Source organism: Pogona vitticeps, chromosome 2, assembly GCF_051106095.1.
Source record: "Pogona vitticeps strain Pit_001003342236 chromosome 2, PviZW2.1, whole genome shotgun sequence".
In the NCBI taxonomy this organism is placed as follows: Eukaryota; Metazoa; Chordata; class Lepidosauria; order Squamata; family Agamidae; genus Pogona; species Pogona vitticeps.
Genome location: NC_135784.1, coordinates 64478135 through 64502068, shown reverse-complemented (window position 1 = coordinate 64502068; position 23934 = coordinate 64478135). Strand labels below are relative to the sequence as shown.

General features: G+C 40.8%; 1 protein-coding gene across 3 annotated transcripts in view; it reads left to right on the top strand.

The window, feature by feature from the left end:
* The window catches only part of NCKIPSD (NCK interacting protein with SH3 domain), a 126296-nt gene that overhangs the window by 95858 nt on the left and 6504 nt on the right, over positions 1–23934 (top strand). For all 3 annotated transcript variants that reach the window (XM_020798077.3, XM_072989573.2, XM_072989571.2), the window contains 6 exons: positions 1659–1829; positions 3333–3419; positions 5972–6110; positions 17606–17686; positions 19252–19380; positions 23720–23812. In XM_020798077.3, the coding sequence (XP_020653736.2) occupies positions 1659–1829; positions 3333–3419; positions 5972–6110; positions 17606–17686; positions 19252–19380; positions 23720–23812 (700 nt within the window). The remainder of the gene's footprint in view (positions 1–1658; positions 1830–3332; positions 3420–5971; positions 6111–17605; positions 17687–19251; positions 19381–23719; positions 23813–23934) is intronic.

Genomic DNA, 23934 nt, shown 5'->3' with positions numbered 1-23934 from the left:
GAAGGCCCAAAAAGTGGTTTCTTTTAGTCATTTAAAGCTTCATAATCGTAGTGACCTATCATAGTCTCACATTGGCATATGAGTAAATATAAAAAGCAAAATTGTTGATATCTGTCCTGGCATTTCAGTCTTTCCCTTCATGGTTCCCCAGGTGACTTTGCCCCCTTTCTCATGACACCATCATTTGGTGGTCCCTTTGGTTGTTTTATTGCATTAAAACATTTGGATGCAAATGTTGTCACACTGGATCAATCTACAGGTATATTTCAAACCTCTTAAAGTGATTATCTTTCCACTTATTTTGCTCTAGAAGAGTGACTAACACTTTCCTGTTGTTGCTTTCTTCATGTAGAGAGCAGTGTTCTGAAGAGAAGAGCTTCTACTTGCCAGTAGGCTGTAGGCACACATAGGAGCCCAGATTTTTCCCAGTTTTGTGAATGTGTTGAGGTTCCAGGGGAGCACAGGTTTTTCTGCTTCAGACACTTTGCTCTCCTTGTGGAGGAAGCAGCAATGGAAAAAGGAGAAGGAGCTAGCCACTCCTCTCTATGCATGAGTATAACAAATAGACACAGAACAACTGAACAACGCTTAGGTCAGTAGTTTTCTTTGAAAAGTCTCACTAAGATGCATTATACACAAGAAAAAATATTTACCATCTACCTGTAGTAATTAAGAGTACAATCTGGGCATGAGATACCACTTCCCATATAATGTATGTGCATAATTGAATCATTAGCAGAAATATTATTCTGTAGTCTGCTTCCATCAGAGTTTAAGAAGATAGCAGGATCTTTCCTCAGTGGCAGCCTTGAGGTTACAAAGCACTTTACAGAATCTTGTCTTACATGTTTTATGTTAACTGTTAACAGTAAAATAAATACATTATTTTATTTCTGAGGTCCATAGCCATGCATAATAATACTAATTGCATGCCAACAAGTAGATTTTGACTTACAGTGACACTTTCTAGAGTTTTCTAGGTAGAGGACACTCAGAGGTGGTTTATCATTCCATTTTCTGGGGGCACCCTGGGACTGTATAGTTTGCCCATGGCTATGCAGGCTGGTTCTTCTCCCAGAAAGTTCTTCTCCCAATGGAAAATTGAACTCGCAACTTCTGGCTCAGCAGCCAGGTACCTTATACATGGATGCTTTTGTTGGATTTCCTGGAATTCACTGGTTTAGATGCTAATCTTAATTTTTATTTCTGGCAAGCCATTTTGGGAACCATTTTGGATTAAAAATCATTACTTAAATCATAAATAAAAATGAAACATGCTGTTGATTTCTTAGTTGCCGTAGTTAATATGACATTTAACAGAATTTCCCCCTGAGCTTTATTCTACATGGTTAATCATTTTTAAAACATTTATGCTGAAATCCTTTGCATATTAATCTATGAATAAACTAAGTAGGACTTACTTGTGAACAGACATATATAGGATTGCAGGCCTTATCCCCTTCCAGCAATTGTACAACATTCAATGGGAAATCCAGATTCAGCGCAGAAGAGACTCCCTTCAGAAAGAAATGTGCTGACATGCTGTATTTTCATGCATTTGCAATAACTGTCAAAGTTATTGGCTTTGTGAAGACAAATTGCAGTGGAAAAGTTAAAGTGTTAAGTTAAAGTGCTTTTCCTTCTTTTTCTTCTTCAAGAATCTGTGTTCAGGACTGCCTTCAGGACAGATCTGCCATGATGAAGAAAGGCTGAAGGTGATCTTTGCAGATCTAGCCCGGCACAAAGATGATGCTCAACAACGTAGTTGGGCGCTCTATGAAGATGAAAATGTCATTTGCTGTTACTTGGAAGAACTGCTTCGCATTCTGGTAGTTTCCCACTCTCACTTTGGTGGCAGGAAAGTCTTGGTTAAAATTGCTTGTTCAGCAGTTTCTTTAGTAGAAATATGGAACTAATAGCAAGATAGCTTAATTTATTAGTTGATAGACAGTGGATGGAAATTAAATGAAAAATGTAAATGCATTTCTGCCATGCATGTGTTGTAATAACCCAGGCATCATCTATACAGTATTCCCCCTGAGAGATCTGCACTTCTAGAACATAAGGAGTTGAGATATGCAATCACTTTACCTTTGCTTGTTTTAAAACTGATTATTAAAAGAAGAACTGAACAGGTAGGAATATGTATTGAAAGACAGACACTTTGAGCAGATACATTTGGTAGTTAGCTGGGAGTTTGGGAAACAAGAATCTGGAACAACTTACATCTTTTTAACTTGGTACATTGGGGTGCATATCCTTTGCATAGAGATGTGAAACCTACCGTATTTTTCGCACCATAAGACACACTTTTTTTACCACAAAACAGGGGGGGTGGGAAGTCTGTGTGTCTTATGGAGCGAAGAAAACAGATTATATTTTCCTGTTTTCTTCTCCTAAAAAATTGGTGCGTCTTATGGAAAGGTGCGTCTTATGGAGCGAAAAATACGGTATGTAGGGAAAGGGTTTTTACTACAGCAAAACCTCTCCTCCTCAAAAGCCAGGCCTGAAATGAAAAACAGTAGAACTTTGGTGTGAATTGGAAGGGAACGAGCCTTCTTATGAACTATTTTTAATTCCAGAATAATAGGTGATAGAATTTCTTAGTAGCATTTTAAAATAATGTTTTTAAAAGCAAATCCCCACTCATGTACATTTTTGATTTGAAATTCAGTGGCGATACTGTTACCGATGATAACATTACTATCACATTTTGCAAGATTACTAAAAAAACAGCACTTTTAAGATTGGTGCTCGGTGTTGTAGAAGCAGGGACATCTTCAGGAGTTTTGAGAGTCTGGGTCTAATTGTATGTCCAGATTTATTGCATTTGTTTATTCCATGCTATCTGAATAAAGGATGAATGAATGCTTATTACACTGACTAGATAATTGTTTTGAGAGGAGGTGCCCTTTAAAAAAATGTTGGTAGTAATGGTTTTTCTATGTTATGCTGAAGTGTAAAAAAAGAGATCCAAGGAACTATAGTAGCAGTGTGCAAGGGCAGGGCTTTCTTGGTGGGATTTTGCATTTTGAACAGCTGACGCTGTGCCTCCTAAACCAAATCATACACTGCAAAGAGATTTGCCCCTGAAACATTTAATATTCAAGAGAATCAAGGACACATTTGCCTGGTGCATTCAGAAATTGTTGTGTACTTCTTGTGTCCTGGGAAATTTATGGAACTAGTTGTTGTTTTGTTTTTTAGTGCTACAATTTTATGTTTGGGAAGTGGAAACGGTTGGAGTAAAATTGCAACTTGAACTTCCTTCTTGGCTTTTATTAACAATCCACTCTTGATACATCAGAACATTTTTTCTTCCATGTTTCCAGACAGATGCAGATCCTGAAGTTTGTAAGAAGATGTGCAAGAAGAATGATTTTGAATCAGTTTTGTCCCTTGTTGCATATTATCAAATGGTACGAGATTGCATCCAGTTTCCATTGTACTAACTAGATCAATAGAGCAGTGATGCATACAAGTTCTATTAAATCCTAAATCACTACAGCATGTTTTTTATTTACGTGTCAGATATATTTACTGATAATTTGGAGCAAGTGTAAATGAATGTAAATGCAAGTTTAATACGGATGGGTCATTCCAAATCTTACCCTTAGTATTTTCTATTCTATTAATTTTTTAAAATGTATTTAAAACATTTGGCTACTTCCTCCTGCCCACCAGCATTCCAAAAACAACTGACAATGCATTAGTTATTTAAAAATGTATTTGAAAAATAGACTAAGAAATTATTTAAAAGCAAATACCAAATATTCTTTAAAAGCTAATATCATACAACCTCTTCCACTGGACTGTGGGTGGATCACCCCATCTAATTTTGGAAATAAGCAGCCAGCTGTAAAACTAGGAGTATTATGTGTTACAGTGAAGTGGCAAGAACTCAGGAGGTATAATCTTAGAAATGTTAGAACTCCAGAGCTGGAAGGGATTGTATGGATCATCAACTCCAGCCCCTGTCAAAGAGGCACAGTGGGAGAATCTAACTCCCAACCTCTGGCTCTGCACTGAGCTGTCCAGCAGTTCTTGAGGAAGAAGTGCGGAATCTGATGTTGGTTTTGTAAAACAGGCAAGAGTAAGATGTAAACAAAGGGGGGGGGGAAGCAATTAGCACAGAGATGGTTTGGAGCGTGCAACCTCAGGAAAAGAATGGATAAAAATAAGGTTTGTATCTGGGTCATGGGGACTTTCTTACATGGGAGAAATAAAGAGTAGCTGACTCCCTATTAGGAGTTTGCAAGACAGAGCTAGCTGTCCTGTTTTTTAAAAAAAGCTGCACTAAGGAATAGAGGTAGCAGCTTTGCTGTCATCAGGAGGAAGGATTTCCAAAAATGCCTTGGGAACACAGGCAGGCTGTTCCTTCCCTTCTCTTAATTGAGGCACATGTGTGCATTGGTAAACAGCTTTGGATTAGAAACTGGGTTATGAAGAGACTTCCCTGTGAGAAAGGAAGGAAATCAAGTATGCAGGGAACATGTGGGAGTTTGCCTTTGGTGCCTTCAAAAATGAGTCCTCTGCTTGCTTCATCCCTTTTTTCAGAGTTCACTGTTATAACAGCCTGACCCAGATAACTTGTTCCTCTTAGTCTCACCTTTTCCCATTGCATGGTATCATTGCTCTATTTTGCTTGGACTCTTCTCTTTTAAAAATCCGCAGTGTGTGGAATGCAGTGTGCCACCTGGAGGTGCGACTGATGGTCCCCTTGTATAGGCCCCAAATCAGTGTGGTTTTTCCCCCACATGTAATGTTGCTTTTTGTGACATCGTACCTGAAAGGATCTCCACAGAAAAGAAGCAAGTTGAGGGTTAAGGTTATTGCTTTGGGAGAAGCTTCAAAAGGTGGCTCATGTTTTGACAGGATGCTCATAATAGTTATCTGCAATATACAGTTCATGTGGGTGTTCCTACTAACATTTCTTCTAACAGAATTATTTTGTGGCAAACTGCTCTGAGGACATTGAGCCAGTTCTCTGTTAGTGTGAGTTAGAAGGCTCTCTTTGGGGGAGTGATGCTGTTCCCTTGTATCCCAAACAGTGTACTGAAAGTTTTGCGTCTTTCGGTGTTATCTCCATGTGACTTGTGGTGTTATGGATCAGCACAGAAGACTCCCTAGATGACAGTACTGTGTAGGTCCATTTAAAAGTGGGAAGGAGATCTCCATCTTTGTGCTGAATTGTTCAGATTTGGGTGCAGTGATTTTTCTCAGTAATGATTGGAAGAAAGAATGGTGCAAACTGATAAACACTGGAAGTCGGCAGACACTTCACAATGCAGCCTGTGTTTTGATATGTGACTTAGAGCTGCTTTCAGTAACACACCCGACCGTAAGCTAAGCTGTTGTGGTAATACACAAAAGGGGAGTGCCATTTAGGTTTCATTAATTAGCTTGTTATGCCACAAAATGGTATTACCCAGGTAAGGTGTGAGATGTCTGACTTTACATGCCTGCATTAAAAATCGAAGAATTAAAAGTATTAAAAGCATACTTTGAAGAAGGTTTCTAGAAAACAGACAAGAAGTAATTTCTGAGAGAACTCATAGTCCACCTTGTATTGCCAGCAGACCATTTGGCAACCAAAAGATATTTTGACCATTTTCATATATTACATACGTCTAAACAAAAATGAAGGACACATCTTTTTCTTATTCAGATAGAAGAAGAAAATGTAGTGGTAAGATCTGTTATATGATATCTCTGCCATTTCAGATAATCGAATGGCCAATTTCCATTTGGACTCACCTATTGGGGAAACTGTTGATTGATACAGTTTGTGCATGTTTTGCTAAATTCAGTTTTTAAACTGAGTACGAGGCTCATATTATAACATTATCTGTGAGATGTTTTGGCTCCTTTTGCCAGGGGAAAGATGGCATAGAAATAAGATAAATGTCAATTAGAACAGAAAACAATTTTCAGCTAGATGTTTTGTCATCAAATACCTTCCCTTTTTTAGGAGCACAGGGTCGCATTACGGTTGCTGCTGCTGAAGTGTTTTGGTGCAATGTGCAACTTGGATGCTGCTGTGATCTCTGCTCTTGTGAATTCTGTTCTGCCCATGGAGCTTGCCCGAGACATGCAGACACATACGCAAGGTGAGGCATATTTAAACAGGACATCTTCGTGCATCTCTCTGACTTTTGGTGGGTTGTTTTTTTTCCCCTCATCGTGACCTGTTTGCTAAGGTATTGTGCATTTTTGAAGAATGTGCATTCAAAGCTGCTGCAGCAGGCATGGGAGTGGGGATCAGTTTTGAGCAGCATTTGATGGAAAGGCAGGACACTGGTTCAAGAACTGAATAGTAGTAAATGTTTGGACTGTGATCTAATCTGTTGCTGTCAGAGTCTATAACAGTGGTGGTGTGGGGAAGAATGAAATTCACACCAGGTAGAAGCAAATCAGGGCCTAGACAGAACTATGAATGGAAAGAGAGGAGACTAAGGTGAGGTAAGTCTGGAAGTCATGTTCTCTTACCTAATGTAAGAGATGTCTGCAAAGTTCCTTGGCCATTTTGGAAGCTGATAATGCAGTTTGGTTCAGATTGAAAAATGGCCCGGTATGCCATTAACAGATGTCAGTTTTGCCTTTCCTTTTAAAATCATCTCCTTGGTAGCTGAGTTAAGCAAAATGCTTGATGAAGGGCTTGTTCCCTTGTTTCTTGCTGCTTGAAGGCAGCAGGGAAAGAGGAGGACCCATTATGTGATGAATTGACTGCATATAAGTCACAGCCTTGAGTTCACAAGAGCTGAGCAAGGCTGTTGACAAAGTGACATTTTGGAGATCCCTCATTCATAGGGGGTCAGAAGTGAATGATGGCTCATAGCAACAGCACAACAACATCTTCCAGCTCATTAACTAAACTCTGCAAATGGTCATAATTCTTAATTGTCAGCTGGGCAGGTCTATGGAATTTGGCTTTTTGAATTCAGTAAAATTTCTTCAAACATGACTCTGGGAGAAATCACAATTTTCTTTTCTTGTTAAAGAAAATAGAAAGAAACAAGAGTTTAGAAGAAGTTCATATAGGAACCTTAGTAATTTATCAGGTCACTATGTATCTCAAGAGAGGGGCTTGCTACAATACATCCAGTTAAAAAGCTGGCAGAGAGTGAAATACAGTGGTGCCTCAACTTACGAACTTACTCCGTTCCAGAAGATGGTCGTAACTCAAAATGGTCGTAAGTCGAAGCACCATTTCTCACAGGAATGCATTGAAATGCGTTTAATCCGTCCAGCCAGGGGGGAAAAAATCACCAAAAACAAAACAAAACCACACTGCAAGACCCATCGGAAGCACGATTAATCTGTTCCGGCTGAAGGGGGAAAAAACCCAAATCAAACAAACCCTGCAAGACCCATCAGAAATGCAATAAAATAAAATAAATCCAAAAAGCAAACAAACCCTGCAAGACACATTAGAAATGCAAAAAAAAAAAAAAATCCAAAAAGGAAACCCTGCAAGACTAATCAGAAATTCGGGGAGGGGGACCCCCAAAAAGCAAACAAACCCTGCAAGACCTATGGGAAATGCAAAAGAAGGAAACCAGAAAGCAAACAAAGCCTATAAGACCCATCGGAAATGCAACATAAATAAATAAATAATAAAAAAGCAAACAAACCTGCAAGACCCATTGGAAATGGGGGGAACCCCAAAAAGCAAACAAACCCCCAAGACCCATCAAAAATGGGGGGAACCCCAAAAAGCAAAGACTGCAAGACCCAGCACAGCACAGAAACATAACACCCCCCAAAAGAAGGCCCAACCATGCTGCAAAACCCACCCAGAACAGGCAATTTTAAAAAGCAGAAAGCAGCACCTAACAGGCAGTCCAAAGCCTCCTCCGAACGCACGCTCTCTAACTGCTGAGCTACAAAGAAGCAGCCTCTTCACCACCAATGGTTAGCAGTTTGAATTCCCTGCCTTTTTCCCTGCATTTTTTCCAATCATAACTCAAAGCTCCAGTCGCAAGTCAAAGTAAAATTTTGTGGCCTGAGCCGGTCGTAACTCGAATTGGTTGTAAGTTGGGACATTTGTAAGTTGAGGCACCACTGGTGTATGGCAAAAGCTTGGGAAGATACTATTTTGGATTGCAATTTTGTCTGGCTACTGGTGGAAGGGTTTAGGGACTTTCTGTGCAAAAGAGTTTTCCGAGCACTAGTGTAGGGAAAAGGAATTGGTCGGGTGTGGGAAGTCAAAAAGAGCAGACAGAATTTTGATGGGATGCATAAGAGATGAAAAGGGGGAAGGAGGAATTAATTTTTTAAAAAAGATTCTGTTCCAGATCAGTTGCCAGAGTAATGTGGGCACATTGTACAAAGTCCTGTTCTCGTAGTTACAAAGGTGTAAACTGCACTAGGGCACCAGAAATAATTATTTCTAGGATCCAGTTTATTCTGGTGTAACTGCACAAACAGGATGTTGCCCAATTCATACTTGTTTGTACATACTGTATAATCATGGCAGCTATAATAAATTCTGCAGTCACTCTAAAGCTGTGTGGAATAAGCTGTCATTAAAGTTTAGACCAGTGATGGCGAACCTATGGCACATGTGCCACAGCTGGCACGCGGAGCCCTTTCTTCTGGCATGCGAGCCATAGATCGCTACTTCCCTCACACACACACCCTGCGCAGCCAAATCTCATGAGGCGGCTGCAGCTGGGATTCCCCTTCCGCCGCCACTTCTGGGTCCTCCGGGCCTGTCACCATGATTCCCCCTTAAACCACCACTTCCGGGTCCGGGTCCGTTGCCGCTGCTATTGCAGCGGTGGCACACCACCCACTGTCCCCCCCCCCCATTTTGGGCACGCGAGATGCAAAAGGTTCGCCACCACTAGTTTAGACCATAGGTTCCCAAATTTTTTTGCTCCGTAGACCACTTGCCGACTTTTATGTTTTCCATAGACCCCCTGTCCCCTGCAAAGCTTTGATACAAGTCTAAACTTGCACCCCCAATTTTTTATCTCTCTAACGTGGACCCCCTGCAAGTCAAAATTGACCCCTGGGCGACCATATAGACCACTTGGGGAACCTATGGTTTAAAGTAACACTTCTTTTCTGAATAGAGAAAATGAAAATGAGCCACAGGAGCAAAAATGATGCCAGATGACATCTGAACTCCAAGGCAATCCAACCTCTTAGCCTGGCTGCTAGGGATAGGCTTGGGATAGCAGTGAGATTGCCTTTCCCCGAACAGCAGGATATAGGAGAGAGAAAGTTTAATGGAAGCCAAGAGACTTGCTGGGGCAGGCATGAGAACGAAATTTGTTCCACACTTGGTCCCCGCACCCCACCAGAGTCTGGGAAGGAACCTTGAGCAGCAGCTATTTGTATGCAAAAGAAAGAGATTTTTCTTCCTTGACAGTAAAAGATAACTCACCAGGCATACTTAATGCGAATGAAATGGGAGAATGGAGTGTGCTGTGGAGCAGCTCCGGTGGATGGTCTGGTGACTGGGGAAATAGTGACAGCCGTCTTCCTTGTATTCCGTGATCCCTTCTTTCCCTCTACTGCTTGCAGTGCAAATGCAGTCTTTTCTAGAAGCATCTGAGATTTGTTATGCATATGTACGCAAGAGTTTTCTCTATCACAATAGATTATTGTCTGCAATGTCTGAAGCACTTGCATTTTTATCTTGCCATTCAAAAGTCTCTATAAGCTACTCCCCCCCCACGTTTGTTAAAATGGCAATAATATTGGAAGGTGCAGCTCTGGTATTTCACTTCAGCAGAAAGACTGTGTTTCCAAATTATAAATAAACTTCAGTTACATCCATCCCTAATGTATAAGCTGGTCTCCAGACAGGTGCTGTTATGCTCTGTTCTGTGCTTCTTGTGAAGGGATTCCTTTCTTTGTCTATTTCTTATATATTGAGAATTTATTTAGCTGTCATTTCAAAGTTTGTAGATTATCTCTTTGGTAGATCTGTTTCCTTTTGTTCTCATTCCCCTCCTTCCCCATGCCCATTTGCAAGAGCTGCGTAGCAGTGGTGACACTGCTGTTGTTTTGGGATATGAGTTTGGATGATGAACAGAGCGCATTCTCCACCATCATTCATTGTGAATGGACATAATTCATGGCAACAAGTGTGTTTTCTCGATGGGCAAAAATATCTGAAAAACAAGCCCCTTCCTGGTCCACTGTGCAGTTGGAATAACAAGAAAATAGGTCTATGATCACTGAGACAATGAAAAATGGGAACAAGTGGCAAATTCCTTACCACCACTTTCATTCCAGCATTTCTTTCTTTTTATATCATGTTCTATTGTTGTGCTTAGATTAATTTTTGTCTGTTGCTGTCATACAGCTTGTAAACAGAGTCTCCCATGAAAAATGACCTTGAGTGTCAAAGTGATAGCAGCTTATTTTGGTGGCAGGAACATGGGAATCGAGGCTGATCCTTTTTCTGATAGACTGTAGAGTATCTAATCCCTTTTGCGGATGGTGACGTCTCGAGCAATCCATGCCAGCTCTCAGGTGACTAAGGATTGTTGTCAAGCCAGGAGTGTGCATTCCATGGGGTCTTGCCTTGAAGTTAAAGAGGAACACTGGAGGCTGAAATTTGGTGCATGAATTCTGGATGCTTTTGATGAAAGAATGATTTCCCCATGTGTCAACAGAGGCACCGTGGCAGCTATCCAACTTTTCTGCTAGATGTTTTTGCCCCCAGACAGTTCCTTTCCTATCATACTTCTGGCTTGCAAATCTGCTCAACATGGCTTTTTTCAGGAAAGCTTATTGTAAGTCACAGAAAGGCAGAATTAAGCAGAACAATTATGTTATAATACTCTCTGTAATTGACAGCTCCAGGTTACTGGCCAAAATCCTGTTCCTTAGCATAATAATAAATCACACTAAAGTGGGCCTGTTAAATCAATGGGGATTTAGTGAATCACTTCCATGAGTTCCATTGATTCAAGTGAGCCTACTCTTAACTGCAACTTATTTGGGCTGACTCTAGTGCAGTTTATTATACTAAGCAGCAGAATTTTGGCCAATGTTGAATGTACACTTGCTTTGCTGTCAATTCAGCTTTCTTCAGTGACACTATAGTTATCTCTTCCCAGTCTTTCATCTTCTTTTACTGTGTTTATAATTCAGAAGATTGGCTTGGTAAAGTTCAGAAAATATAGACTTCAGATCAATCTATAGAAAATGCAATTTTTGAACACCACTGCCCTTCATAATTTGGCCTCAGCTGTGTATTGTCACGTATCAGCAGTTTCCTCTACTGAATAAAAGTACAATGTTTTCAAAATAAATGATTGCTCTTTTTACTTCTTCCTTGAATCTTCTTCAGTAACCTCTCCCCACTTTTATTTGAATATGAACATGACACAAAATAGTCTTTTGCATCTTAGAGATTATATCCTTAGTGTTAGTGTTGTCTTAGGCTTAGGTGAGAACACATCATTTCGCTAGTACTTAAGGGAAAATAAATAGATATTGGGGAGCAGATGTTGTAGATTGGTATTAACAAATTTTGCATTTGGGTTGCTGAATGTCAAGAGCAATAGGTACGTCTGAAAGGCCACAGTAGAAAAGACTGGCTTTCAGCTATCAGGTTCAGTTCTTTGCAGGTAAGCTATTGGGGCTGGTAGAAGGCTGGCTTTGGTCCATCATTGCTCAGTTGGAAGTGTTAGCATGACAGACTAGAGAACATGACAAGTTTGCTTCTTTCCCATTTGGTAGATGTCTTCTCATTAGGAAAGTGATGTGAGATAGAGAAATTATCTCTTATTTCCATTTGTTTTATATCCATCCCATCTAACGGGTGGAAAGAGACAGAAAAAATGGCAGCAAAAACCAGGTACAGCCTGTTGGTAGGCGGTTCCCACCCGTCCCTTCTGCAGAAGAATTAACTCTGGTGAACGATCAATATGGTTAGGAGAACCTGTCAGTCCCAAGGCTGCCAAACATTCTGTCTTAATCAACTGTGCCCATTAGCAGAACTCATGGAATCTGAATTTGAAACAGTAGGGTTATTTGTCTCTGAGATAATGCATCTGTTTAACCAAAAGCAGAAGGGGATGCATCTGAAGGATGGGAGTTCTCTGTCCAATTCTGCAGCCTTGGGAGACCCAACTTGCCACATAACTGTAATGTTCATCTGCTTGAGAGGTAGTGACACTCAGTGAAGGTAGCTGATTGTGCCAGTTTTTGATGGGCTAATCAGAAAGGTAACAGAGTTCTTCATGTTGGGACAGAATTGGACAGACCTATGCTTCCAAGGCCAAGGACTCCACTAATCATCTTGCAAAAGGTGGAAACCTCACTGTTAGCCTGCATACATGGAGCCCAGTTTTTACTGGGTTGCTCATCCTGCAGATAATATCTGGGCTTGGCAAATCTCTCCATGCTTTAATGGATGGGGCATTCTAAATAAAATGGGACATGTTTCATCATGGTCATGTGCCCTGTCATGTGGTGCTTCTTATAGAAACCCCTGCTGGAACATGCCAACTAATTAAAATTCAGGGGAACTAGTGGCAGTAATTATGCAGAGCATTCAGGTACAGACACTGCCAGTGAATATTGTGATGTACCAGCAGGCTGTGGGACAGATTGATGCATGAGATAACAAATGAGCACTGGAAAGGAAGCAAAAATGCACACCTGGAGTGTTTCTGAATCTCAGATGACTTGTAGCTGAACTTAGTCATGCTGAACTATGGGAAGGATATGTGTTCTGCAGGAAAAGCTATAAAATAAAACACATACAAATACCCATTATTTTAAGAGATAGAGCAGCTTTCAATACTGCTTTATTTATTTATTTTTAAATCCTGCTCTTTCTTCCAGAAAGTTAACAGTGCACACAGTAATGGAAACAGAATAAAGCATGACAATAACAACTATCATGAAAAATTATAGTAAAATAAATGAATGGGTCTTCTTTGAATTCTGCTTCATCCCAAAAGCAAGCTTTTCATCAGGCGCCAAGAAGAAAACCATATAGTGACTCGGACTGTTTTTGGAGAGCATTTCAGAGCATCAAAAAAAGACTGTGCTCCTCACTCCATCATGCAGCACCTCAGTCTTTAAGGAGACACTAGCCAGGACCTTGGTGTGTTGAGAAAGTGCACATAAAGGAGAAATCAGTCCTCAGGGTGCCCACATCCATAGCTGTTCGGAGCCCTACAATACTGCCACTGTGCCATAAACATCAGTAAACCTTGCTAGTTCAGTTTGCCTATTACTGTGTGTTCATGTTCACTAATATGCACAGTTGGTAATCAGGCATATGTAATGAACTGTGTGGGCCCATGAGATCTTTAACCAGAGGGTCCTGGTGTTTTAAAGCATTACATTCTGATTTTGATGGGGAGTAGTTATTCCTACATTAAGTTATAAGGAGCCCAAACTTTTAGTTGTTGTTGTTCTGAAAGACATGTGTGACTAAAAGAGACAGATATCTTAGTTCTCATACTCAACTCCAGCATATGATTTGGTATCCCAGTTGTATCTCATAGGCTACTGAATGGATTTACACCTAGCTATCTATTCGAGAAAGTGTAGCACATTATTCAAGACAAAAGAGTACTTGAGTCAGCATTGGGCCTTGCTGGACTCATAGAAAGCTAGAGAATTTTCACATTCAAATTGCTTTTCCTACCAGTGCTTTCCCTAAAAGACAGTTTGTGATCCTCTTGGCAGATGTGAAGTACAAGTGGAGGAGACAGGATTGCTGCTTGAGATTCATAAACAAATAGTCAAGGAACACTTGCGAAGGCTTTCACGGCTGGGATCTAATGCTTGTTGTGGGTTTTTCGGGCCTCTTTGGCCGTGTTCTGAAGGTTGTTCTTCCTAACGTTTCACCAGTCTCTGTGGCCAGCATCTTCAGAGGACAGCAGTCTGTGCTCTGGTCTGATATAATGCTGATTCCACGTTGGTAGTTATGTCTTCCACAGGAATTTTACTGGGTGTGATTGCAAAATTTCCTCCTTTGCTTAAGACTGAGGTTTCTTCTGGGGAGAGTTGGCGTCCCGATAAGTTGATGATGATGCGCGTGGTGTCTAGTGTAGGTTTCTGTTGGCTTGTTTGGCATTTGTTGAATTTATGTTTTTGTCTGGCTGTGTGGTTCATCATTTCTTTTTCCATCTTTTTGTAAGAGAGGGTATCAATCTTGTCCCAATCTTGGCTTCTCATTTTTTGGCTGATAGTGATGTGTAGGCCTAGTAGTTCTTTGTCTGTGGAGTCCAGTTTTTTTGCGGGTTGTGTGGATTCTTTCCCGTGGGAGGGCATGTTCCAGGCAGTCATAGATGCGGCTGGCCTGTGGGGAAAGGATGGCCCTTTTTGTCCTGAGGAAGGCTGGTATGGTTTTTGTGTCTCTGCAGCGTAGTAGAAATGTTAAGGAACATAGTAGGTGTGCTCTTTTGCTTCGGAGTGTTTCCAGTCTCTGGGTGTGTCTGACTGTTTCCTCCCCGTAGACGCGTTCAATATATTCGCGAAGGCTTTCACGGCCGGGATCTCACCAGAGCACACAGTGCTCTCCTCTGAAGATACCGGCCGCAGAGACTGGCGAAACGTTAGGAAGAACAGCCTTCAGAACACGGCCAAAGAGCCCGAAAAACCCACAACAACCACAAACACTTTATTACTTTGAATAAGTTCAAATCCCTAAGGCTGGATGAACTGCATCCAAGAGTATTGGAGGAACTGGCTGAAGAACTCTCGGAACCACCGTCTATCATTTTCTTGCTATTATGGAGGATGAGTGAAGTGCCAGATGATTGGAGGAGGGCTATATTCAATAAAGGCAAAAAAGGAGGATCCCGGGAACTACAGACAAGTAAACCTGATATCAATCCCAGGGAAAATTCTGGAGCAGATTATAAAGCAATCAATCTGCAGGTACCTTGAAAACAATGCAGTAATAACTAGAAGCCAACATTGATTTGTCAAGAACAAATCCTCACCTTAATTAATTATTTTTTTTATCTTAATTCATCTTTTTATCAGATAACTTCTGTGGTAAATGATGGGAATGCTATAGAAGTAATATCTTAAATTCAACATTTTTCATTCCTTGGATAAGGGAGTGTAGGGAATACTTATCAGATTTGTAGTTGACACAAAATGGGGCAGAATAACTAATTCCCTGGAAGAAAGAAACAAAATTCAGAAATGTCTTGATAGGTATGAACACTAGGCTGAAAACAACAGAATGGAGATTAACAGGGATAAATGCAAAGTTGTATACTTAGGAAAAATACCAAATGCACAGATACAGGATGGGGATACTTGGCTCAGTAACACAACATGTGAGAAGAATCTTGGAATTGTTGTAGATCACAAACTGAATAAAAACCAGTGCTATTTTAGGATGCATTAACAGAAATATAGTCTCTAAAACCTGTGAAGTATTGGTTCCCTATTCAGCACTGGTTAGGCCTCATTTTGAGTACTGTATCCAGTTCTGGACATCACACTTTAGGAAAGATGCAGGAAAACTAGAACAAGTTCAGAGGAGGGCAACAAGGATGATCAAGGGGCTGCAAAGTAAGCCCTGTGAGGAAAGACTGAAAGAACTGGGTATGTTTAGCATTGGGAAAAGAAGGGGAGATACAGTTCTTGAACAGTTGTCACACAGTAGTATGTATGTCTTAATCATTTCAGAATGCAGGACATGTAATAATGAGCTCAAGCTACAAGAAGCCAGATTTCAATTAAATATCAGGAAAACCTTCCTAACTGTTAGAGCAGTACAGCAATGGAACCAGTGATTTCACAAGGTGATGAGTGCTACTACACTGGAGGTACTCAAGAGAAAATGAGATAGGCATATGTCAGATATACTTTGATTTGGATTCTGCATTGATCAGGGGGTTTGACTCCGTAGCCTTATAGGCTAGGCCCCTTCTAATGCTGTTATTCTTATACCATATTATTGTATTATTGAGCAATTCAAAAGTACTTTCAAAGGTTAGCCTGCTTTTGGTGGTATAAACACCTAGTTTGGTATTTGAAAGCCACCTCCCTAATTCTGAATGTGGTGTAGTTGATAGAATAATAGGTTAGGACTCTGGTGAACAGGGTTCAAATCCCCACTCAACCATGAAAACTCACTGGGGAGGGAGTGGAACTGGTAAAACTACTCTTTAAATATCTCACTTACCTTGAAAGCCTTATTAGGGTCACTATAAGTTGATTCTGACTTGGCAGAACGTAATACTCAAAACCTCCCAAATCACAGAGAAATGTGTTTTTTTTAATTAAACAAAGGACTTACGTGTACTACTTGCCTCTTGTCAGATTATTAACTTTGTTCATGGCCTAGCGGTGTCTTGTAAAGGAAAAGCTTTATTGAGCCAAAATACTAGAATAACATCTACTAGTGGAGAATACACATGATCAGAGAACCATCATTTTTTAGTCTGCCTGACACATGTTAAACTGAAGGTTTTGGCTTCTCCATGGGACTCAATACAGATTGTTGTGCTAATTCGTTTTTGATGGCACAGAAGCCTGAATGTCTTTGGCCATATGATTCTGCAGGAAGAAAATCAGAACAAGGTGATATAAAACACTCCAATGAGTGCCACTGTCTTGAATTTGGCACTGCTTGTTGATCCTTAATGGAGCAAATAAGTCCTTTTTGTTGCATTCTGTCTGCCAGTCTGTAGCCTTTACAAGAGAGTAATTTCTTGAGGTAGAATTAGCCTGAAACATAGAAAAGGAGCTAATAAGCCTGTGGTCATGAAGAAATGCCTGTAACAGAATGGGGAGCCTGAACCCTGATCTCTGCAGTGACATACTGCTATCTGTACTTGATGTAGCGCTATTGTGTACTTCTACTCAAGTCTTCCATGTACTGTATTTTTCTGTGTATAAAATGACATTTTTTCCTAAAATAATTAAAGGAAAAATTGAAGTTCAATTTATACACGGAAGTAAGGGTGGAGGGATCAAAGCACTTTGATCTCTGCTTTCCCCTCCACGTTTTGCAAAGAAAATGGAGGGGGAAAGCAATTCCTCCTTTCCCTCTACATTTTTGTTGCAAAAAGCAGCTTTCCCCCTCCACATTTTGCAAAGAAAATGGGAGGGGGAAAGCTGCTTTTTTCAACGGAAGTGTAGGGGGAAAGGGGGAAAGAAGGAATCATTTCCCCCCCTCCATTTTCTTTGCAAAACATGGAGGGGGGAAGCACCTTTTTGCAAAGGAAGTGGAGGGGAAAGCAGGAATTGCTTCCCCCCTCCACTTTCTCGCAAAGAAAGAAATGTTGGGTTAAAATAGTGGGGGCGTCTTATATACAGAAAAATATGGTAGTTGGTGTTGTCAAATACAGAGACAAATACAGAGACTCTTGAAGACCTGATATATGCAGAAGTCAAAATGTGCATGACTTGTATCACATAACATGCATATTGAGATATTTTGCATGAATTGTATAATCCACTCCTCAGCTAATTGGTGTCTTTTTATCAGTGTAGTGGAAATTACTCTTAGAAACAAAACAGTAAACTTTATGAAACTGTGAACAGAAGATTGTGATTCTTTCTGGTTGGTCTCTTCTAGATCCTTGCTATATTTACGTACTGTAGAGCTGCACCGTGAAGCGTTATAGCTAAGTCAATGAGTTTCTATTTTCAGATCACCAGAAGATGTGCTACTCAGCTTTAGTGCTGGCTATGATATTCTCTATGGGAGAACCACTGCCCTATCATCACTATGGTAAGAATACACTCAGCTACTGTATCACTGAGGAGGAAATTTTTATTTTAGTTTATTTTATGTATTGCAGTTTTTTCCCCAATTTAATTGCCATTTATTCGTCTCTAATTAAGGAAGCACAGCTTGTCCAGAATCTCATCTCCACTGTCTGTGAAATGGCTAACCATTATACTTATGGCAGATGAGGAGAACTGGATAGAGTCCAGACAAGTGAAATCTGGCCTGTTCTGCTCTTCAGAACAGGCTGTTAAATTCTACTTCCCTCAGATTGATTTTTTTCAAACAATCCAGCTTAAAATGTTCATCATGCAATGTTGTTCTGTTTATTTATTTATTTAAAATATTTTTAACCCACCTTTCTCCTTAAAAAGTACCCAAAGTGGCTCACGGCAATCAAAGGATAAGCACTTAAGTTAGTAACCATGAGTATACAATACTAAAAGGATCAATTAATACAATACCAAAAAATATAAGCAACATCAGGTACAACAATCCATTTTAAAAACCCCACTCAGTAGCCATCCACTCAGGGAAAGCTCCCTCTTGACCTGTTTGAAGAAGGACAGTAAAGATGGAGCCATATAGCCCCCTGTGGGAGGGAGTTTCAGAGTCTAGAAGCTGCAGCAGAGAAGGCCGTCTCCTGTGTCCCCACCAAATGCACCTGTGAAGGTGGCGAGACTGAGAGGAAGACCTCTCCTGATGATATCAACCAATGTACCCTCTAATTTTCAGTCCCGCCTCTCTCTCGCAGGACTTTGCCCCCACGCGCTGGGTTCCGTCATGGTCAGAGTCTATCGAGATTGCTGCACTCACAGACCCAGCTTAACAGGAACCTTGATATCAACACTCAAGCATGCTCACAAAGGGAGATGTGGTCCTTGGGATACCTTGGGAACAAACTGTTTAAGCCTTTATAGGTTAGAACCACCACTGTGAATTCTGCCCAGCAACGGATCAGCAACGTATCTGTACCTCTTATATATATAAGAGGTACAGATCTGGCTCTAGTAAGTGGTTTACAGTGGAAGCTTATACATACTTGCTTGGACATAAGTCAAGCTATATTGAGTGGAAATTACTCCCTACTTTTAAGATTGTCCTCTTGGCTGTATTTTTTAAACTCTGAATATCACATTATACAGCAGTGCCAACCTTCACGCAAAGAAACACTGGATCTCTTAATACAGCTCATTAGTTGCATGCCCCTGCTTTTAAAAAATCTGTGCTCTAAATGTACAGGGTTGGATGGTTGGTATTTATTTCCCTTGGCCTGAGCCTAGCAGTTATTTCTTTTAAGTACTGGGTTTTGGAGCTTTTCTGGTAATTGTACGAAACACTAATTAGTGATGAATGATTATGATTAATGTGGTGCAGGAAAATAAGTTTATTCCTTTCCGTAATGCTCTTGCTTACATGATTGACTGCAGGTAGACAGAAGCAATTCATCAAGAGGACACCTGCTCCTCAGTCACAGTCACTTAAAATCACACTGTAGCTCTGGGTATATAGATCTGTCATGGGGATGGGGTTGGGATACTGTTTTGAAGATTTTCTCCTTTGCATAGAGCATCTGAACTCCCAGTTTGTCCAGTTCCTGTTGGACGTGATTGAAGATGGGTTGCCATCAGATACCACCGACCAGCTGCCGGATCTCTTCATTAATGTGCTTCTGGCTTTTAATCTTCACATTCCAGGTGTGAATCTTCATATTTCAAGTTCATTTCAAGAAGGGATGCCTCTTCCATTTTCATATTTTCCATGTACCAAACCTTTCACTTTACACAAAAGAAGAAAGCCTCTTTTGGGTTTCATTTTTTCTGGCACTCCGAAAAACCTCAAAAAACACTGAACAAACAAAGGGTGACAGAAACGGCACTGAAAGGTTACATGAAAGAAGTATGAAACTTTTGTGTGCTCCTCTTTTGAAAACATGTATCATTTCTGTCTTAGATGCTCTTATCCATCAATCATCAAACATTATATGAATTGCATGAAAAAGAGCCTTTTTTGTGTCTTGGGTATATGGAGCTGGGGATATTCATATTCGTATATGAATACGAATACCCCCACACAGGTGGCATTAATGAGGGTTGAGCCCTATGGGGCCGAACAGTCCACTCACTGATCCAACGCGGACAGCGCAATTCTACCAGTGGCTCCGCAGCACACAATTTTTGACCTTGCAGCGTGGTTTGTCGTCCCACCCCCTGCCAGGAATGGATTGCATGCTGTGGAGCCATTGGTAGAATCGTGTCGTCCATGTCCACGGTGGATCAGTGAGTGGACCATCCGGCCCCATGGGGCTGGACCCTTGTTATCGCCACCTGTGTGGGGATATTTGTATTCGTATACGAATACCCCTATCTCTAGACTTGGGTCTTCCATGTAGACATGAGGGAACATCCCTGATGGCAGGTTCTCAAGTATTCTGGTGTTAAATGCCTTGTTTCTTGTGCATGTGATGCCGTGTTACTTGTTTCACAAAAAGAGATGGGAAAAATGGCAAGGAGCACATTCCTCACACTTGCTAAAGAGTTAGGGGAAAATATCATTAATGGTTGGATTGTGATTTTTTCCCCCCAAACTCCTACATAAGATTAATCATGCAGAAGCTGATTAAATTCATTTTCTTTGCACTTTCATTCATTAGTTTTTCATCTTCCTAACTGTGCTAGTAAGCACCAGTAATTACACAGTTGCACTTGATAGGCAGTGCAGATCTGAGAATTATTCTTGCCCACCTGGAGCGCAATGGGAAATGAAACTTTTCCTAGTTAAGAACTCATTAAATGAGGCTACCTCCTTGTTGGCTGTGTGGTTTTCTTTCTATTAAAAAAATCCATATGATTTCCTCCCCCCAAACACATACAGTGGTGCCCCGCATTACGATGTTAATTCGTTCCAGCGAAATCGCTGTAGAACAAAAACGCCGTAATGCGAAATTTAAAAAGCCCATAGAAACGCATTAAAACCCGTTTAATGAGTTCCAAAGGGCTGTAAACTCACTGTCCAGCGAAGATCCTCCATAGCATGACCATTTTCGTTGCCCGTGCAGCGAGGAATCCGTCCCAGAAAAGAGAGGGGAGCCATTTTTTTTAACCCGGCGGCCATTTTGAAAACGCTGATCAGCTGGCCAAAAACCGTCGTTTTGTGAGAATTGGTTCCCGAAGCAGGGAACCGATCATCGCAAAGTGAAAAAAAACCATTTAAAACATTGTAAAGCGCTCGCGTGATGTGATTTTGTCGTTAAACGGGGCGCTCATCTTGCGAGGCACCACTGTACATCTTTTGAGATCCCCAGACACATTCCCCTCCAAAAAAAAAAACATTTATGGAGGTGTAAATAGAGGGCCATTTGTCCATTCACCTTATCCAGTGGCTTTTTTTAACTTTATGTGGGGATAGGGAGAGCTGTCCTTTTTCCTATCTCTCAGTGTCCCAAGAGGAAGGGTATGTTGTGATGGGATAAAACAGCTCTTTGCATGGCTGATGAGAAATCATGCCAGGAGAACACAGAAATGGTCATTGTCCTCTTGGCCCAAAGAGAGTAATTGAATACCAGTCAAGAGATAAGGATGAAGGTGGATGCCCTGGAGAAGGAGGTGCACCATGAAAAGAAACCAACACAGGGACCAGAAAATTAACTAAGAGGAGGATTCAACATTGTAGTGCTGGCTAAAGCAGAAGAACTGGAAAACACTCTGATGAGGAGAGAAGATTAGGACATGCTAGTATAGTTAAGTTAGATCTCTAGATGCCGTAAATTCCATCTGATGTTGAGCTTTCTAGGTTATTTCCATCCAAAACACCTTATATGTGACACCGATGTCCATCCCTGCTTTGCATAACAGAAGGAAGAGAAAAAATCTATACATATAAAATTATTCTAATATGCATGTGCCTTAAAGCACTGCTTGTGTTGCAACAACGCTGTATGCTAGGGTACTGCCAACATTTTGCAAAGGAAGAACAGAGATTATTTCAATACAGTTAGTCTAGTCAATGTGAAATTTGCATCTAGGTTTAATGGAACTTTGCTAAGCAGTGATATAAAACTTGAAGAAATTCCAGCCATAATTTCCTGTACATCCCACATTTTTTCAGGAGTTTTAGATCTAGATCAAGTGATTGTTTCCAACTTTTTGGGAAGCTTGAGTGGAAAAATTGAGTCTATTCCCACCACCACCAAGGTAGTAAAAATGGTGGCAACTTTCGTGAGGGGCCCCACCTTTTCTACTGCCTTCAGGTGGTGCATGGTGCAGGACATGAATTGTTTACTAGGGGTGAATTGAGGGAAGGAACCTGACCAGTGATGTGGTCTGCACTCCCAATCTTACAGAAAAAAGAGTGCCCAGAAAACTTAAACATGAAAAGTTCCCTGCTTAAAATTGCCCTCCTCATAAATAGTAAATGAGGAAGTGGCAATCTGGGAAACGGGGAAAAGGCGAGGATCAAGTCAGGTGTTTCTGACAGGTGTTGGAGACCTCCCAGACATCTGTACCATTTGAACATTTTCTTCTTTGTTCCGGCATCTCCTTTTTATCAATTCTTTTGCATTATTCATTTGTTCCCTCAAGCAAGTTGCTTCAGGTGAAGTAGAGGCCAAACCAAACTCCGATACCAGTATTTCACAGGGAGGAAGAGAGCCATTGGTCATTATAGCTACTTTCTGCTGATCTGTCGTCTCCCATATTTGGTGAGCCTTGCCCATGAGACAGGGATACTGATTACAGAATGAACAGGACTGTCAGGGGACCACCACTGTGTGCCATTGGCGGAGGCTCTAAAGCAACTTCCTGCTCTCTTTGGTGGATGAGTGTAGGTGAAATAAAAGTTCTCCATAGTCATCTGAACAACTGTGGCTTCTTAATGAAGCGGACATCCTTTGCTGACTGGGGAGCTTTGATGCTTCAGGTTATTTGGCACACAGCATATGTCTCTGAATGAGATTTTACAGTATAAACCCGGATGCATATTTCAGCAGCAACAACCTGGGAGCCCTCGTTCTGAAACATCTCCTGACACAGTCATGAAAGACAGACACATAAACTAGAAATGTGGAAGCACATATTGCTTGAAATCCAGTTGTAAGTCACAGCAAGGGTAGATTGACTCATGAAATCTCAGCCGCTTCAAGGAGCCTGTTCTCCTTCTGACTTAATACTGGATTTCAGCCATTGTTTAAAAGTCTCTGCTTTGTTGTGTGATTTTTGAACAGATAGAGAGAGGATTTCTGTGACATTTCAAATTTTCTCTGCAACCTACATTTGCATAAGGAAGTTCAAACATGTTTATGAGTAATCTGGCCTTTCTCACCAAATTACTAATAAATATGACCAAACCCACCCATAAGCTCAAACATAGATTGCAGGAAAAAATGTGGCATGTCACAGGAATCCTCCCGTCCAGATAAGTATGGGTTTACCAGTTTTGGCAGTGTTTAACGACAAATGGGTATCTTGGATGTACCAAAATAAAAGTATATGTACTTTTCCCCCTTAATGTACTGTTCTTGATTTTTACCCTTGTGCAAAGTTATAAAGAAAAGGTCATGGTGGACACTAATGATGTAGCATCTTTGCTCTAGGATGCAAATTGGTGGTCTTCCAGATGTGGCCAAACTACAGCTTCATTTAGCCTTAGGCAGCCCAGCAAATGCTGAGGAATGGTGGGAGTTCCAGTCCAAGGACATCTGGAGGCCACAAACTTCTAACCCGTCTTTATATAATGAAAGCAAAGGGAAAATCTAGACATACAAAAAGAACACAGAATTTATAATACACATGCACTTGAAAGCATTGTTTCTATCAGTACCCTGTATGGTAGGGTGCAGCTGAGCTTTGTAAATGAAGAACTGAGATTGCTCCATTATAGTCCATTCAGCCAGTGTGGGATCTGCCCCTGGGTTTAGTCAAAACTCTTTGCTACACAACACGGTATAAACCCTCTTACCCTTTCTCTCATTTTCATTGACTGTGATTTTAACTCAATCACAAGCAATCACTCACAATAAAGCCTCTTTTTATTTCTTAGTTCCTGAGCATAATGTGATCATGGCTACTGTGAGCAAGCACTCCAATGTCAAAACCTTTACAGAAAAGCTGCTCCTTCTTCTGAATCGTGGAGGTGAGTAATGTGAGCAATATGAATAATTGTATCGTTTCCATAATTCGGTAGAACTGACAGCGGAGTCGATCAGACAAGAGATGCGTGCTCACAGCACATAGTGACAATAATTGGCTAAGGGA